Source organism: Sporisorium graminicola, chromosome SGRAM_5, assembly GCF_005498985.1.
Source record: "Sporisorium graminicola strain CBS 10092 chromosome SGRAM_5, whole genome shotgun sequence".
In the NCBI taxonomy this organism is placed as follows: Eukaryota; Fungi; Basidiomycota; class Ustilaginomycetes; order Ustilaginales; family Ustilaginaceae; genus Sporisorium; species Sporisorium graminicola.
This window is the reverse complement of record NC_043735.1, coordinates 895262-912586: the sequence shown is the minus strand read 5'-3', so window position 1 is coordinate 912586 and position 17325 is coordinate 895262. Positions and strand designations below refer to the sequence as shown.

Sequence of the window (17325 nt, the reverse complement as noted above, 5' to 3'; positions counted from 1 at the left end):
TTGAGCTCGCACGATCGCATCATTGCAAATCAAAAGCAAGTCACAGTCCACGGTCCGCTGAAGCAGTCCTGTTTGAGTGATCTTGTCATCGTCGATCCGCCATCGGCGCTTTCGTCTCGCAGAGAGGGGGCACCCACTGAACTAAAAAGGAAACGTCGCGGGAGCCGCTGCTCGTTCGCGTCAACAGAGGCGTACGGCGTTGTGCGGGGGTGGCACGGCATTTGAAAATGTGGCGCGTGAAATCCAAGAACGGGTTGAATTTCTTCTGTCTGTGATGCCAAGACGCTTCGTGGTGGAGAACAGGCCCGGCATTGGTTGCATAAAGCGAGGCACCCTTTGTTTTCTCCATCGTTTGGTCTCCCCACACCATAACCACCACACGCTCTAACCATGTCATCTCCGCTCTACTCGCTTCCCTTTGTCAAGGACATTGTCTCGTCGTTGACGGGCGGCAAGGACCCGTTTTACAACCTCTCCTGGGCCGGCGTTCCGCTCTCGCTCCTCCTCGCCGCGCTCCCACACTGGTACACGATCTACCTCGCCGAGTCGAACAAGGTGCAAGGCGGATGGTCCAACGTCAACCCGCGCTTCTGGGTCCAGACGCTCACCGCCAAGTCGCTCACCACCAAGCTCACGCCCCTCGAACTCACCATCCTGCGCGGCCAGAGCTGCCAAGCCAATGCCTTTGAGAACGTGCCCCTCTTCATCGCCAGCCTCGTCTGGGCCAACTACGCCGGTCTGGACGTCAAGACGATCAACCGCTTCGTCGTCGGCTACTTGGTCAGCAGGGCACTCTACACCCTGCTCTACCTCAACGTCAGCCGCAAGGCCAACAGCTTTGCCAGGACCGCCGTCTTTCAGGTCGGCATCGGCTGGATCATCAGCATCTGGCTGAAGGGCGCTTGGAAAATCAGTCCCACTCTCAAATAACGCCCTCGTTTCGAGAATCCAAAGTTTAGCGCACATACACATACACATACACATACATACACACGCGCACGCACACTAGCTATCACGAATTGTCCAATCTCCAATCACACGACGCTCGAGGCGCGTCCAGACATGCCTCTTGAGCTGTGACGCCTAGTCGGATTCACCGAGATGCATCCAATTGCCGTGGCTAAGCCAATGTGAACTGCCTAAACCAACTTTATTGTATTGCTTTTTATGAATATATTTTTTACAAGTATATGCGGAGCCGTTTGGCAAACATCGTCTCAGTGCCCTAGCGGTCAAAGGACAGTGACCGAGTGGTCGAAGGTGACATATATATATATAATGGCAACGAGATGACGATCTAGAATCGCATCTTACACTTGTACTTCACAGACAGCATGCTGTGCACGGTCACAGGAAATACAATTGCTTTTCGCTAATCACGCTTGCGCTTGCTAGAAGGCGACCCGCGAGGACTTTCGGTCCTGGCCTCCCTGCTTTCTCTCACAAAGTCATCGCCACCCATCACCCTGTAGGCCTTGTCGAGAATGACCCTAGCGTTGTCCAGGTTGAGTTCCGGCAGGTAGTAGAGGTACCAAGGCCGCATGAACTCGAAATTTAGGCGCCATTCCGTCCCCTTCGACTTGAGCTTCATAAAATCGGCGTAGATGGCAGATCGAACTTCGTCGCGAGCATCGGTGAAGTTGCCACCGACGCCTTCATACATCGACTTCTTCTGTCGCCTTCCCGCCAGGAAGTCCTTCACCTTCTCCTTCGTCTTATCTTCCTTGAGCGCCTTGAGATACTCGTCCAAGTTATCGGGATTGTTGATGAGCGCACAAGGCCCGTGCTGATAGAGAGCCGTAAGGTCGTAGAGCTCGATCGCATTTTCGAGGTCGCCAGCAGCAAAGGTTTTGCTAGGCATGCGATCTTCGCCCTTGGCCTTTGTGAGCACGATCCAGCCGCCTGCCTTTGTTGGCGTGATACCCATGAGCGCACTTGACCCCTTTCGTGCATTCTGCGAGTTTGCAGAGCGATCTCTGACCTCGAGGTTGGCGAGCCTATGGTCCAAAACATTGTGGTTGACGTGATCAATGACGTCCCTACGCAGAAAGCGGTTTAGGAACTCGGTCTTACCATCGAGTCTGAACGTGGGCCTTTTGTTGTAGCCGCAGAGCAGGGTCACCTCAGCCGCCATCAAGTCCAACCACGTGGAATCGTCCATGAGCACCTCGACCGATGTGTTTTTCGAAGGTTTCATTGGCATGAAGGCGACGTTGTCTGCATTGCGGGTGATCGCGTTGCGGATCTCAAGGTTTTGGCGCCGGAACCGCCTGTTCAACCAAATCCTGAGCTGCTCCCACTTCTGGTCAGAGATGAACCTCTCGGCGGCGTCCTGTGTCCATTCCAGTGTGGCATGCTTGCTTTGCACGTTGTTGCCGAAGACCACCAGGTAGTAATGATCAACTCGATAAATATCGACCCCGTCAGCCCTTGATTCGACCTTGATTACATGCTCGTCATGGCGCGGCAGATTGTTGAGCATGTGCGGAGTCTTTTCGACTTGATCCTTGTATGCAAGGCGCACAACAAGATCGTACACCCGCGCCGCAGTCTCGCAGTTGTCGTAGGAGCCTTGGTGCACATCGCGAAATATCACGCTGATGCAGTTCTTTGTTTGTCCGGTCATATAGACCCCGAAGTATTCGGCCCTCTCCTTTCGTGGCCGGTTCCACGAGTTGAACGCCGGCGTGACCCAGTGCAGGTTCGCAAAGGTATCATTGAGCGAGTTGCCGTCAGCGTGATCGACATAAATGCGCTCTGGATCCGTGCTGGGGCGCTGTTGAGCAACGAGAACAGCTACAGACATGCCCCCGACCTTGGCTCGGGGTTTATCGCTACGCTTCTTCTCTACGCGGACACCGCCAGCCAAGATCCATTCGCTGGAGGTGTCGATCTGGCAGCAGTGAGGCTCATCGTCGACACGACGTCGGACCTCATACGAGGTCACACCGTTCTCTCTGGAAACGATAACGACTATATGCGAGTTCGAGCGCGTTCGCGGCAGAGTGAGAGGCAGTTCACCGTAGAGAGCGCCCGAAGGGTGCGGCTGGCGAGGCCAGAGGTCGGGTGGACCCACTCGTTGGGAGACGCTCATACTGAACCGTATCAAACTCGTTGATGGTGGTGGTCGTTGCTTGGTTCTGCTCCATACTGATGCTTCCATTCTCATTTCGATGCCCATCAAGGCGGTTTCAGACTGACAACGAAGCCATGCAGAGTGCATATAGTCAACGCACAGACACCCTGCTCCTTCTTCTTCTCCTTCGGATCTTCCGTTGAGTCCCCTTTTGCCGTTTTCCAGTTCTTCGGCACTTCCGAAGGACTTCTAGCGCCGTCACATACAGAAGCCTTCGAGTTCTTGCAGTCCCGTCCCTTTGCTGACTTCACTCGCTTCTGCGGCTTTGCTTGGGCTCTGAATAGCCAGTATCAATCAGTCTCAGTCACACTTTCTCAGTCTGTATGCCTATCTGCTTCACTGTCGGAATGCTCCCAGCCCCATAGCCACACATCAACATGCGCTGTTTTAGCCATTCCTATAGTTGAACGTTGCTCTCGAATATGCACAATTATGCAGGGTCCAAAAGAAGAACACGAGTTGGCCCAACACGTCAGCATTTGCAGGGCTTTCCACGACTAACCTCATAAACTGTTAGGTTGCGAGCGCAAATTCCATCAGGTCACCAACCGACGCGGTTTGGCACATCGACAAAATTAGCCACGATCCAAAGCTTGAACCCCGGCTATCGGGAGCTACAAAGTACCGTTGACCGGTGCACGCTTTCTCTCAAGGGGAAACTTGTCTGCACTGGTTCGTGCGCGCTTTTCTCGAGGTACTGAGCCGGCCAAGGAAAGACCCCGCATTCGCAACAATTGAGCCAATTTACCCGTCTTCTCCGCTCAAGCTCTGCCGAACTCATCGCGGAGCAACATTCCTCACGTTGCAAGTATAGTAGCCAGTGCGGGGTAGCTGCGACTACCTACTCCATGAAGCAGCTCCTTTCCTTCCGACCATCACCTACCCCTCTGGTCACCCACTTGCCACGATGCCGTCCTACACACCGCCGCGCTCCTCCCTGGCGCCAAGGTCGATGCCCTTTGAGCTGTCGCTCTCCACACACCCCAACACGCCGCACCATCGATCCTCACTCACTCCCGTGGCGTTCCTTCTACGAGCTGCGCTCATCACACCACGCAAGCTCGCCATCAACCATCCGGAACGCGGCTACTCGTTCACCTACGAGCAGTGGGCAGCACGCTGTCTCTCCCTCGCATTCGCACTCCTCTCTGTACCGGGTTTCAAGACGGGCGACCGTGTCGCCGTGATCTCTCCCAATGCGCCTCTGATCGCGGATGCGCACTGGGCCATTCCTGCTGCTGGCGGTATCATCACGCCAATCAACATCCGCAACACGCCCAAGGAGGTCGCGTATGTGTTGGAACACTCGGGCAGCACCATCATCCTGTGCGATCACGAGTTCACAAACCTCGTGCCCGAGAACCCAGGCCGGGGTGTCACGGTCGTCATCAGCAAAGACTCGGGTGGTCAAGACGCAGACGACGCTTACGAAAAGTTCCTCGATCGAGGCTGGCAGGAATGGCAGCGTGCCGAGCAGGCCGAACTGGAAACGTACAAGTCTCGATCCAAGCCCTCCGCCGAGCCCAGGACCGGCTGGAAGCTGCTCTTCGCCCCTCAAGACGAAGAACAACCGATCGCGCTGTGCTACACCTCCGGAACCACCGGTCGACCCAAGGGCGTGCTGACCAACCACAGAGGCGCCTACCTCGCAGCGGTAGCCAATGCGTTCGAGGCCAACCTCACGCAGGATAGCGTCTACCTGTGGGTACTGCCCATGTTCCACGCGTGCGGCTGGACGTTCCCCTGGGCGGTCACTGCGTCGCTTGGCACGCACCACACGATCCGCAAGGTCGACAACGCGGTCATCTGGAACGCTTTGCTGCACCACGGCGTCACGCACTACTGCGGTGCTCCCACCGTCCAGATCGGACTCACCAACCATCCGGACGCGCGCAAGCTCGAGCGGAGGGTCAACGTCGCCGTAGCCGCGTCGGCGCCGACGGCGAATCTGCTGGCAAAGATGGAGTCACTCAATCTGCACCCGGTGCACGTGTACGGCTTGACAGAGACGTATGGCCCGTTCACGCGGCGCTACTTTGAGCCCGAGTGGGCGCAGTTGGACGTGGATGCGCGCGCGCGGATGATGGCGAGGCAAGGGCACTCGTATCTCACCTCGGACGAGGTACGCGTCGTGCGCACCGAGAGCAGCACCAACGCAGCGACGGAAGACTTGGTGGACGTCGAGCGGAACGGCAAAGAGACGGGCGAGATCGTGATTCGCGGAAACATGGTCATGCTCGGGTACTACAACGACGAGGCTGCGACCAGCAAAGCCGTAATGAAAGGGTGGTTCCACACGGGCGATCTAGCGGTTCGACACCCCGGTGGCGAGATCCAGATCCTCGACCGCGGCAAGGACATCATCATCTCCGGCGGCGAAAACATCTCGTCGCTCATGGTCGAGCAGGAACTGGCCGCGCACGCCGACGTGCTCGAGTGCTGCGTCATCGCCCGCCCGCACGAAAAGTGGGGCGAGCGTGGCCAGGCCTTCGTCGTCCTCACCGAACAGGCAAAGGCCAAGCTCAACCCGGACGAGCTCAAAAAGAAGGGGTCGCAGAAGAACGCAGAGTTCATCGCACAGCTCAAGCAGCACTGCAAGGAGAGGATGTCGGGCTTTGCCGTCCCCGAGTGGTTCGATGTCGTCGACGAGCTGCCAAAGACCAGCACGGGCAAGGTGCAGAAAAACGTGCTCAGGGCCAGATTTGCTTCCAAGCTGTAGCTGCGTCACGAGTGCGAGAGCGTGCATCACCTCGAACACCGTCCTTCTCTCATCTTCCTATCAATAAAGCTTTTTCTAGGTAGCCCATGCGCTTTGGACGTGACACAGGGAAGAAAAAAAGAAAGAAAAAAGAAAAGAAAAAAGAAGAAATACATACAGTACAGTACAGTACAGTACAAGTCTTCATCGTGCCTCAGTTGTGCCTCAGCTGTGCCTCAGCTGTACCTCGTTGTTCTCGGTTTGTCTCGGGCTTCTTCACATAGAGTGGTTTCGCCTGTATCAATCAAGATCCTTCCCCCCACCCCCCTTCTTTTGATCTCGCGCACTCGTAGTCAGTCAACAAAGACTGTAATTATCATCGAAATATAGTACTGTACTGTACAGTACTGTACAGTACAAGTACGTAGTGTCCACCCGCTTTGAATTTGACGAAGCGAACAAAAAAAGAAAAAGAAAAAAAAAACAAAAAAGAAACGAACAAATTACAGTCCACCAATCAAAGCAGGCGGAATTCGGAAAATCCAAACAAATTCCGATCCGTCCCAGGCTCGCACGCGTAAATACAATAGCTGTCCTACCACCATCAACCACAGCTTCTCCATCCCACCGAGCTTCATCAACCGCACCCTTTCGCTTCCCTGCCCCCCATCCAAAAACTTAGCTCCTTGTTAGGACAGACGGGATTCGAACCCGCGAAAAACGGCATCTTAAGGGCCGCGCGATAGGCCACTCCGCCACTGTCCTTTGACCGCTTGGGCACTGAGATGATGTTTGCCAAACTGCTCCGCATACACCCTAGAGAAAATAAATTTATAATACAAAAAACAAAACAATAAAATTGGTTTAGGCGACAGTTCATCTTGGCTTGGCCACGGCAATTGGATGTACTCACTCGCGACCATACCGCCTACTGCAGTAGAGTGGCACTGAAGAGTAGCAGGAACCCACATAACATTGCCATAGGAACATAACATTGCCACAGGAACGGCAGGGTTGCATTGCAGTCTGGACACTGACTCGGACGACGAGTGTCTACAAAGCGAATGGAAAGAGTGTTGCTAGATGCGACGAGGCTGGTCTGTTAGCTCGTATGACTCCCCCATGCCGGCAGTGCGGCGAGAGAGTGCGTAGGGCGGTGCTGAACCGGCGGAGGAGGTGGGTATGCCGGCAGGGCTTCGGCTTCGCCTTCGGCCTTGCTCGAGCGCGTTGGCGGGGGATAGCGGTCGCGAAGGCGGAGCCGTTCCCGGAGCAGTGCCACCTTCGGGTCCAACATCGTCAAACACGTCGTGGCCACCAAATGTGGCGCCTGCATCCATAAACTTGTACGGACGCTCACCAGCGCCCAGCGTGCTCTGTACGCCCGCCTCTGCGGTAGTGAAAGTGTTGGCCGACTCGGGCGGCGGGTAGGGCACCAAGGTGACGTGGTTGAAGGGGGTCTCTTTGGGATCGCCTTTGGGGCCATAGATGCGGCATTCGGCCAAGAAGACCTTGAGCTGGCACAACCAGCGGTTGCGTCTCTGTGCCTTGAGCCCACCCTGCTGCCAGTTGGACTTGTATCGAATGCCAGCCGAGAGCAGCAGACTGCCCTGCTCCTGAAAGTCGACCACGTTGATGTCGAGGCCGGGCAAAAAGTCGCGCTTCTCGCCTTCGAGCCAGTGCACCATTTTGGTTCGTAGCGCCTCGATCTGTGCGAACGAGGTGGAGTAAGCGACCTCAAACTTGAACGTCTCTTCGATGGCACCCGATCGGCGCAGGTTGACAATGGGCTTGGTGGCAAGCTGGCTGTGACTGATCATAACATTCTTGCCGTTGGTCGTCTTGAACACGGTGGTGAGCAGACGCATCTCCTTGACGATATACTGGTCATCGCCGACATCGACTCGATCGCCGACATCGTACGGGTGCTTGATGAAGAGGAAAATGATGGCGCCGAGGGTCTCCTGCGCAGTGGTTCCAATGAGCCACGAGAGACCGAGGATGAGCGTGCCGAACGAGGTGACGAGGGTGCTGAAGGCGACCGATAGCATGGCAGCGATGATGATAGCAGCAATGAGGATAAACACGCTCATAAAGATGGAATCCAGTCGGCCAACGGCAGAGTCGACGTCGCGCATCGAGAGCTGCAATGTCAGGCGCTCACGATGGATCTCGAGGCAGGCGGCCTCAAGCTCGTCCTTGGTGATGTCACCGTTGAGATCGCGGTCAAAGATTTCAAAGGCAATCTCGGCAGTGACTGCATCAGGGAAGCAGTGGATAATGTCGTCGACGATGAGCTCCGACTTGCCAGGCGGACAGAAGCTGTACCATATCCTTCGTGCGAGCGCCTGCGTTTGCTTGCGTGAATTGAGTGACGAGACGACCACAGAGCGAGGGTTCCCAGGTTGCAGCACGCCTTGACCCGCGATTTCGCTTGCGACGGTGCCGAGCACGCTGGTGCTTTGCAACGCTGCATCTCGCACCTTCTGACCGGTCTTGCGCAGACGCTGGCGTGCCAAGTGGAGGCCAGCCGTCTTGCTTTTGGCTTCGTGCTCGGCAGCCATGTAGGTGTCCTTGCGTTGGATGTTCTTGGAATTTTCGTAGAGCGTGGTGAGCACCTTGATGTTGAACTTGGACGTCGAGATGCGATCCTCGTACGAGACACGATGAAAGTTGTAGGCGATGCCCTGAATGAAGAGCTTCTCTGCGAGCAAGATAGCAGCACTGAGACAGACACCGAACCAGAGACGGTAGCCGGAGAGCATAATGTCGCTGGTGGACGGCCATGAGCTGTCGTTGTTCTTTTGTGTGATGACGGTGGTGCCGCTACCAGAGGAGGAGGACGAGCCGGTAGTTGAGGTCGAATTTGTCGGGGAGAGCGATGCCGATTCGATGGCTGCCTTGTCAGCACCCTGGAAGTTACCGATGACGATGGCGAACCAGAGCGCAACTAGGAGGATGGTCCAAAGGAAGAAGGCAACGTACTTTTCCGTGACAATGAGAAATTCGGTGTAGCGTCGCATCTTTTGGTGGAGGTTACCTACGGTCCATCGAAGGACGCGAGGGATGAGGATAGCACCAACGCGGCACGCCCACCAGCCGATCCAGATGGAGCTCAGCCAAATGGACCACCAGAAGATACCGACGTCTAGCACGGTGGGCTTCTTGAACTGGTTGGCAGGGCGTGCATCGTAAAGGAGCAGAGCAAGGATTCCGGGGATCCAAAAGAGGAGGGTGGGGACGAGAATGTAGAGAACGAGTCGAACAGATGGGTGACCAAGCTGGGGGCCTGCTGTGTAATGGCCGTTGAGACCGACAAAACTCGAGTTAGCACTGTCGTGCGAGTAGCCGGCGCCTTTGAGGAGGCGCTCCCACGAATCGCTGTCCTGGCGCTGGTAGCCGGGACGCTTGGCGGATGCAGCGGATGCGCCCTTGTTCATAGCGGCTTGGAGACGAGTGGACATGTCGGTCGAATGCGAGTAGTCATGCCTGCGTTGCTGCGGTGCAGGTTGCGTGGGGGGATAGGTGGTGGAAAGGTCGGAGCCGCCGTCGTTGGGCGAGGGAGCCCACTGACCGGACCCGCCGTAATTGGACGGGTAGCTCTCGTACTCCTTTTCCGAGGGATAGTCGGCGACGTGGTCATAGTAGCTGGTCGAGCTGACGGGCTGTCCGGAGAGAGGAGCGTCATAGGTGCGGACGGGTTGGTTGAGCGTAGCGCTGTCGTTTGATCCTCTGCCTGTGGGACCTGATGCCGAAGCGCCGCCACCAGGCACGCGAGTCCACGGTGCCGACATGATGAGCGGGATGCCTTGAGAGTAGACCCAACGGTGAACGTAAGGAGAGAGTAGGGAAAAGGTGGAGGAGCAAGTCTACGGATGGATGTAGGATGTCGACCAGATCTCTCAAAGAGAAGGCGCTTCTGGTGAAGCGACTCTGATACCCTGACAAGACTTTTTCAGCTGATGGACGGGAAGAAAGGGACGGACGAGTTTTCTTTGAGGGTGAACACAACGCGCTGAGCTGTTGGCAAAGCTGTCGGGGTCGGGCTTGAGGACTACAGCCTGCAGTCTGCAGCCGCCATCTTGCTTGCATGTGGTCGGCCAATGCTCGTGTGGGTTTGGCTGTGCCAGTGTGTGTGTGTTGTTCTCCTGTCTCAGAAGATCAACAGAAAGAGCAAAAAATACAATTCGAATTAAAGCAAGAATCTTTCCGATGAAAAACTTGAACTACACAGCACAGCATCACGGCGGAGAAAAGTCCAAAGAAAAGGGGACCCAACGCATCACCCCCTGATCTGCAGGAAGACGTCGTGTGGGTCCGCACCCCTTTCCCGCCGAGCTACGCTGTCAAAACCTTTCCAAAAATATCAGCTTTGAGGTCATCGGCATCGACCGAGCAAGCTTACGGAGCTCTGCGTCCGGTCTGTGCTTGCCCTTGTATGATTTTCAGCTGCAAAGCCGTCCCAGAACGTTGAAAGTCAAGGCGAAAAGTGGAGAGGGATGCGTGCGTGCACTCGGACTTCGGAGAAGAAGGTTCCAGTCTTATGATGTGATGTTGAATCTAATAAAAGATTCGAACCCACATTGGCACGGCGACCATCTTGGTCACAAAATTCGAAGCGAACAGGATCCCTGCGACTGGGTGGTTGCGCAGGGACGCACGCCCTCTGCTCGGCATATCATTGGAACGTTGCTGAATCGTGCTCGACTGGCTACACTGTGGCTGCTTCAAAGCAAATTTGAGGGTCTGCCGACGACGCCGAGTTTCGGCAACAGGTACTGTATCATCGCCCTTTGCAGTCGTCATCTTTTCCGGTGATTGTGACAAACGAAAGCAGGATCTCACATCGCGTTAAATTCCTTCCGCCTGCACGGAAGCTGTCGTTTTGGGCGTTTTGAACTCAGCGGATTCGCGTGCGGTTCTCCCACTTTGGCTTTATGTGATGCAACCATCAGGTCGTTTCCATCATCACAGTCGGCGCAGTCTCTCAACAGCTACCAGCTCACGCGAACGTCGGGATGCGCCCAGCTGCACACAGCGTAGTCAAGTCCGTGGTCGCTTCGGTCTCGTCTCGAGGCTTGCTGCTTGCCTCTCTCCTTGATTTGCTGCTGATCGGCCACGCCCGATACACCTTGCGCCATCGTCCTTTCGCGCTCGACTTGCTCTCAGACAGAACCATCCGCATTGTTGATTCGCTCTTATCGCCTACCACACACGACAAGCTCTCACGCCCGTACCAGGGATACAAGCTGCTCGAGACATGACTAGCATAGCTGGCGCAGAAGCGAGCGTGCACGAGAATGCTTCGAGCGCCATCATTTCGCTCTCCTGGGCTTTTCTCGTGATCCCATGCATCTTCCTCGTCGGCGCCTTTGCTTGGATACTACACAACTTCAGCCAGCCCTCCGAGTTTCCGCAGACAAATGGCTTTGCGCATGCCGAGCACAACCTGGACGAACGAGACCTCGGAGATGACGACGAAAAGGAGCAGCTACTCGATGCCTTCAGCGAAACACAGTCTCACTCCGTCAACCGCAGCGCAGCACATGTACCGTCTGCCTCTGTCGAATCATCATCTAGCTCGTCTTGGAAGATCAACGGCAAGTTCAGCACAACCTCGAGAAGCGGCTCGGTCTACTCTTCCTATCCGGATCCGAGTGCTACCTACACCCCTTCGCCCAAGAGCGCGCGTCCATCTTCGCCGAGGTCAAGCAGAGTTGTCGGTAGCAAAGCTGCCAAAGTGCTTGCGCTGAATCGCGATCGTAGGGTGCAAGACCTCGAGGACCTTGATTCTGTCGATAGAGACGAGCTGCAGCGTTCCTCGTCTCGCACCAGCGACACTCGCAAATCCGACTGATCCCGAGCTCAGTCTATCGTCCCTTCAGCTTCTCTGTCCAACCGTTCTGCATATCCGCACTCGAACTGTATTTTAGTCCACGCGTCCAATGACATTTCATCGTCCACAACCGCAGTCGACTTGAGGTGCACGGCCGCAGATTCCCTACTCGGTGCGTCATCCGCAGCTGCAGCCCGACCCCTGATCTCCGCGCCTTCGAACAGTTGTCGGATTACGCCACTGTTGCGACGATCTCACCATGCCCCTTTGTTCTCATACGGTACCTTTGTACTATCAGTTTGAGGAGGTCAATTTCACTTGCAGCGCTCGCAAGTATATAATGAGGTCTTCGACCTCCCGCATTTCTGCTTTTAAATCTCACCAGTCAGCTTCGCAATACCAGAACGAGCCTTGTGCGCTCATCAACACGCTCAAGACAAAGGGAACGGGATGGCAACTGAAGTTCAAGTTCATGCAGCCTTAGTAGCTCTACTACCTACCAGACCTGAGCCTGGACAGCGTTTGGGTCCTTATCTATCAGGCTCACAAAGTGAGCGCGATAGCTTTGTGCAAGACGAAAATGTTCTTGGGATTGCATCTTCTTGGTACACTACCTCTCACTCACGACCGATCCGCCGACAGAGTAGCAAGCATCTCAGGTTGCCAGAACCTGATGCACTCTAGCACAAGGTCTGACGCCGAATTCTGCTTCTTCCTGCTACCCTCCTCTGCTGCCACCGGGGCTGCACCTCCTGCTGCAGCGTCTGATTTTCTGCCTTCCTCCAAGACTGGTCCCCGATCTCCACCTGTATCCGCACTGTTCACCTGAGGCGACCCGGACCGCGGCGTCCGTGGAAACGTCCCAAAGGACGAGGACGACGAGCCTGCGTCATCACTCGGAGGTGGCTGTGAGATCTGATCCTCCACCTCGCGCGTGCTGGGCGGTACAGGGATCGGTTCCCAGCTCTGGCGATACAAGGGCTTCACCGGTGCCTCGGTTACAGACGCGGCAGACAGCTCGAGCCCGGATGCGATGGGTCCAAAGATGGCCTCTAGCTCGGATTTGGCGCTTGAAGCACGTCTGGCTTCCGATGGACGGGTTGAAGTAGTCAAAGTGCTCGAATTGGACGGTTGGGGATCGTTGCTGGGTTCCGTGTTGAAGTTCGCACGCTGATCGCAGGTGTGAACGTAACCGTTCTTGGCGGTGCTGTTGGCGGTGTTGGTGTTGGATGTGTTGTTGATGCTGCTAGTGTTGCTGATGCTGCTAGTGTTGCTGATGCTGATGCTGTTGCTGTTGCGAGTGACGATGCGATTGCTGTTGCTCTGCCTGGGACTGGTGTCGATACTGATATTGTTACAAGTGAGGGGGTCTGAGCCCTCGGTGTTTGATGTTGATGTCGATTTTGCTGTGAATGCCGATGCCGCCAAGTGCGCCTGCTCCATTTCGCCTTTATCAGCCAACACGCTGCTCTGCAGAGTGTCTTCGCCGGACGAACCTGCACTCCTCGATTTGCAGATTCCCAAGTCGATGGCGGAACTGACGCGCTGTAAGAACGGCAGCGCCTTTGCTGCGAGCTTGCATCGCTTGGCGACGTTCTGGAACGAGCAAATGTTCTTGTCGAGATCGCTGCGGACCTGCGTGTGGAAATGCGACGAAGCCTGGATGGATTGCGCAGCCTTCGTTCCTGTACCTGGCGTGGAGCTGTTGCCTTTCGACGGACACGACAGTCGAAGCAACGCGGTAGCCTGGACGATGGCGGCGGCGAGTGCATTGTTAGTGAACTGCCACCAGGCGAGTGCTTGTGGAGGAGCACATGCGGTTGCGCCTGCATACGTCTCTGTCTGCCACGTTGCCGAGCGCAGGACGGCGGAGAGAGAAAACATGGCTGACGGCGATGGCTGCTCGGCAGATGTGCACGTCGCCTCTGGCCAAGGTGCCATATGGTCGGGCTTAGAGTGCGATGATCTGTCGCGCATCTCTGCAGCTGGGGGGCTGTGACGCAAGGGCTGAATCGGTTCTGTTATCAACGCGTGAGATCGGCCAGCGAGCGCAGACAGGTACCATGGTCGATGCAGAGCCATGAGCATGCGATGTACCATGGAGCAGGCCACGTGCCGCTGGCAGATGATCTGTGCCAGCTCGTCCTCATCCACTTTGCCCGCCATCTCGATAGGCAGCGGCTTGTGCAGCAGCAAAAACTCGGGTAAGCTGGCGTGATAGCGTCGGATCCTCTCGTCCAGTTTCACGACGTGTCCATGATCCGGAAGCGTGATCCTGTTGGACTCTCTGCGCTTTTCGCGCAGCTTCTCGGCGAGCATGCCTGCATCGAGACCGCATGATCCCGGAAAGGGTGACGCAAGATTGTCGAAAGTAACGGCCTGGTTGGTGAGTGACGAGACCTGGTGCATGAGATCGGCGAGCCCTAGTTTCCAATTGTGAAAGATATTAGGGCTGTAGCGGCTGCCGAATGCATCAAGGCTTGCATAGAGAGGTGTGCCGAACGCGGTCCAGATGGCTTGTATGGTGGGGACTTCGGGAAAGCTGGCGAGAGGTGCGCCGATTTCCGGAGAAGAAATATGGCCGAATGTGCAGGGCAGCGCAAAGGTAAGGACTTGACAGCGAAGGTGAAAGATGAGATCGCTGAGAAGCCTGGTGCAGTGTAGACGGTCTTGATGGGTTGCGGTGGTAGTCAGAGGTGAAGCTGGCGATGAGCCTTCAGCGGCCTTGGAATCGGCTGCTGCCTGATGCTGGCTTGCAACCGAAGGCGCGGCTATATGGGGTGTCGAACGTGACGGAACTGATGCTACGCAAGAAGGCATGAGTGCTGATTTTGCCAAGATGAGCGCGAGTCCGGTGAGTCCTTGGGAGCGATAGAAGAGCTCTTCGTCGTTGGAGCAGAGGAGATAGGTGGACATGAGGTAGAGAGCCGAGCATGCATCTGGCGTAGGATTGTGCATGAGGTCGGCGCGTTTGCGAGAGCCAGCCAGACAGGCGGAAGCCACACCAAACCAGATTCTGCCGCGCTTTGCTGATGAATCTGCAAGGCTTTCGGGACGACTAGTTGAGGGCTGTGTTGATGTGGAGAAGCAGGGAGAAAATAGGTCTCCGAGAGCGAGTGCAGCCAAGAGGCAAGCGAGACGATGCGGGTGAATCGAGTCAGCGCCGTGACGTTCTGCTTCTTCGAGGGTTTCGAGCAGGGTGGTGCGGTCTACAGGGGAATAGATCCAGCCGATGCCTTGGTGGTAGGCGTGGAGGAGATCGAGGCCATCGCGGAAGGGCAGCAAGACGTCGAGGTGAGGGATGCCTAGAGAGTAGCGTGGGAAAGGGTCTGACGAGTTGCGACAAATGCTGTCGAAGGTTGGTGCCGATGGGCCACATGAAGAGGAAGCTGCTGAAATGAGTTGCTCAATTGGGTGGATCGTGGATGATGGACTGGAGCGAGGCGAGCATGTTGAAGATGACCTGGCGTGCTTCTTACAGCTCGGAGACGAAGAGCATGGATCAGCGAGGGTGCGCTTTCGACCCATGCTCTGTTTGCAACCGGCCATGTTGAATCTGATATCCAAACGCCTACACGGCAAGCATCGAAGACGTGATGCAGTTGGTGATGGTAGTGGTGGTGGTCGGTGGCTACTACGATAGATCCATGAGATGATCTGCGCAATGGTTCGAGATACAGATACAGGAGTGGCTTGAAGAGCGTTGCGAGGGTGAGCGAGCAGGCAGAAGGGGCGTGGGAACGGCGGGGTTGTGGGAAGGCCGAAAGCAGAGGAATGACAAGGTAAGGAAGGACAAGACGGGTTCGGGACGGCGCCTCTGTCACAGAATCGGGTATAGACCGAGACTCGGGCGAAACAAAAGGAGGGAAGGAGAGAGAGCGAGAAGAGAGGGGGGGAGAGGGGCGCAAATCATGGTGGGAGGATATGTGATGAGGCGAGGATGTTCCGCGATAACCGCAAAGGAGCGGCTATCAGGCAGTCAAAGCAGTAACCGCCCTAGTTTGTGTGATGTCGAGTGAGCCAAGCAAGCAAGCCAGCGAGCAAGCAAGCAATGAATGCCTCGAGCTGGTCCCGGTGAACCCACTCCCTACGCAAGGCTGTATGTCCGTCGAACGAGTTTAACCGGACCGGTTCTGGAAGCAGCTACTATTGCTTTGTGAGCCAGCCGAAAATCTGGCAAATCGCCAGGCATCCACACTCGCCGACGGAAGTACTGTAGCACGGAACTAGCACCCCGGTCGCCGCCGCCGTCGCAAATCCGACATGGTGACTCTGCTTTCTCGGCATCGGTGCACTGGAACCCTTGTTCCTACCGCAGCAATATGGCCGCAGAGGGTCGCGGATAAGGTGGACCGAAAGCATTCGTTGTCAGCCAGCCACTCGCTCTGCTTGAATCAGCTTCGGATCTAAGCCGGAGACAGCGAGAGCGGGCGAGTTTGAGCTGACTATTTGAAAATCAGAGAGACCTCGGGCCGTGGAATTCTTCTCCGCTGTGCCCCTTTTTGCCGTCGTCGGTGAAATCGCGATCATAGTGGACAATGCGATTGGAACGCGGCGGCACCTCTTCCTCTGACCTTATCGACGGCCTCATCCTGCTTTTTTTTCTCTCTCTCTCTCCCCTCTCTTTCCTCTGAGCTTGTTGAGGGACAAAGAAAGCGAACCCCTTTGTCGCCACTTGGTTTGGGAGAGACTGAATGTCCAATCTCTGCATCTCGAACTTGTCATGGTTAACGCGGCAATGCAGAGGATGCAAGCTTGATTTCGAGGCCGTCCGCGTTCACCCCGCTTTTGTTGAGACGGAGATGTCCGAATTTGGCCCGCCATTGCATGCCACCTTGCCGGTCTGTCCATCAGCAGCATAAGCCACAGGCCACGAAAGAGTGTCCTGGCCATGATCACCTTACAATCAGAGCCGGGCGTGCAATTTCGGCACAAGTGGGGGACGAGGTTTGGCAATCAACCTCGGCGTCGGCAAAGGGAAGCGAAGGATCACGTCCGAGTAGCGATGGGCATCGCGTAGTCGGTCCTGGAGGCACTGCTCTGCTTTACATCACATACATCATCGATTCGGGGGTGCTCGCCGTTGCGTGCTGGGACCCCAACTGCAGGTTTCCGCCGCTGCCCAGGGTCACCGCATCTAGGAACAGGCTTGCTACTTGAATTGCCAGCGTTCGATGAGTGCGACAGAGTCGACGTCTGTTCCGCGGCGGGTCTTTGATGTCGAGCAAGCTCTACAACGGAAGGCATCAGGACGCCTGAACCGTGCCATGGACATGGTGTCAGAACAGGTTATGAAGGCTTGCTCGCACGTCTAGCTCTTCGTCCGCGGATCACGAGGGCTATGATCCGCGGCCGTCGTGATCCGAAAAAATCAACCGGGAGGAAACATGTTAGAGCGGACAAGTCTGACGAACATGCATTTAATCGATCGGAAAACCACTTTTAAAGAACTGCATGCATCGGTGATGGGAAACGAGTTTTGCCTTTGAGCGAGAAAAGCACAACGACGTCAGCGATGTATGTCCTCTACCACCGCAGAAGCTATGTGGTATGGCAACGATGGCGGAGTTGCAATTCCCACCTGCTCGTTACCGCCCACTAGCCTTTCAACAGAGCCGATCATGAGCAGCTGACCGGCTCATTGCCTTTGCTCGCACT

The 17325-nt window shown here is 55.9% G+C and overlaps 6 protein-coding genes across 6 annotated transcripts; 3 read left to right on the top strand and 3 right to left on the bottom strand.

Annotated features, from left to right (window-relative positions):
• Window positions 1-390: 390 nt before the first annotated feature.
• Window positions 391-930, top strand: EX895_005089 (uncharacterized protein; the record flags this gene model as incomplete). The annotated part of the gene is made up of 1 exon (XM_029885683.1): window positions 391-930. The coding sequence occupies one exon, from the start codon at window positions 391-393 to the stop codon at window positions 928-930; it is 540 nt and encodes a 179-aa protein (XP_029738249.1).
• Window positions 931-1372: 442 nt separating this feature from the next.
• Window positions 1373-3094, bottom strand: EX895_005088 (uncharacterized protein; the record flags this gene model as incomplete). Its single annotated transcript, XM_029885682.1, has 1 exon — window positions 1373-3094. The coding sequence occupies one exon, from the start codon at window positions 3092-3094 to the stop codon at window positions 1373-1375; it is 1722 nt and encodes a 573-aa protein (XP_029738248.1).
• Window positions 3095-4043: 949 nt separating this feature from the next.
• On the top strand, window positions 4044-5855 carry EX895_005087 (uncharacterized protein; the record flags this gene model as incomplete). The annotated part of the gene is made up of 1 exon (XM_029885681.1): window positions 4044-5855. One exon carries the CDS (start codon window positions 4044-4046, stop codon window positions 5853-5855), a length of 1812 nt encoding a protein of 603 aa, XP_029738247.1.
• A 1058-nt stretch (window positions 5856-6913) lies between these two features.
• EX895_005086 (uncharacterized protein) lies at window positions 6914-9625 on the bottom strand (the record flags this gene model as incomplete). Its single annotated transcript, XM_029885680.1, has 1 exon — window positions 6914-9625. The coding sequence occupies one exon, from the start codon at window positions 9623-9625 to the stop codon at window positions 6914-6916; it is 2712 nt and encodes a 903-aa protein (XP_029738246.1).
• Window positions 9626-11091: 1466 nt separating this feature from the next.
• On the top strand, window positions 11092-11688 carry EX895_005085 (uncharacterized protein; the record flags this gene model as incomplete). Its single annotated transcript, XM_029885679.1, has 1 exon — window positions 11092-11688. One exon carries the CDS (start codon window positions 11092-11094, stop codon window positions 11686-11688), a length of 597 nt encoding a protein of 198 aa, XP_029738245.1.
• Window positions 11689-12288: 600 nt separating this feature from the next.
• On the bottom strand, window positions 12289-15216 carry EX895_005084 (uncharacterized protein; the record flags this gene model as incomplete). Its single annotated transcript, XM_029885678.1, has 1 exon — window positions 12289-15216. The coding sequence occupies one exon, from the start codon at window positions 15214-15216 to the stop codon at window positions 12289-12291; it is 2928 nt and encodes a 975-aa protein (XP_029738244.1).
• Between the last annotated feature and the right edge of the window lie 2109 nt (window positions 15217-17325).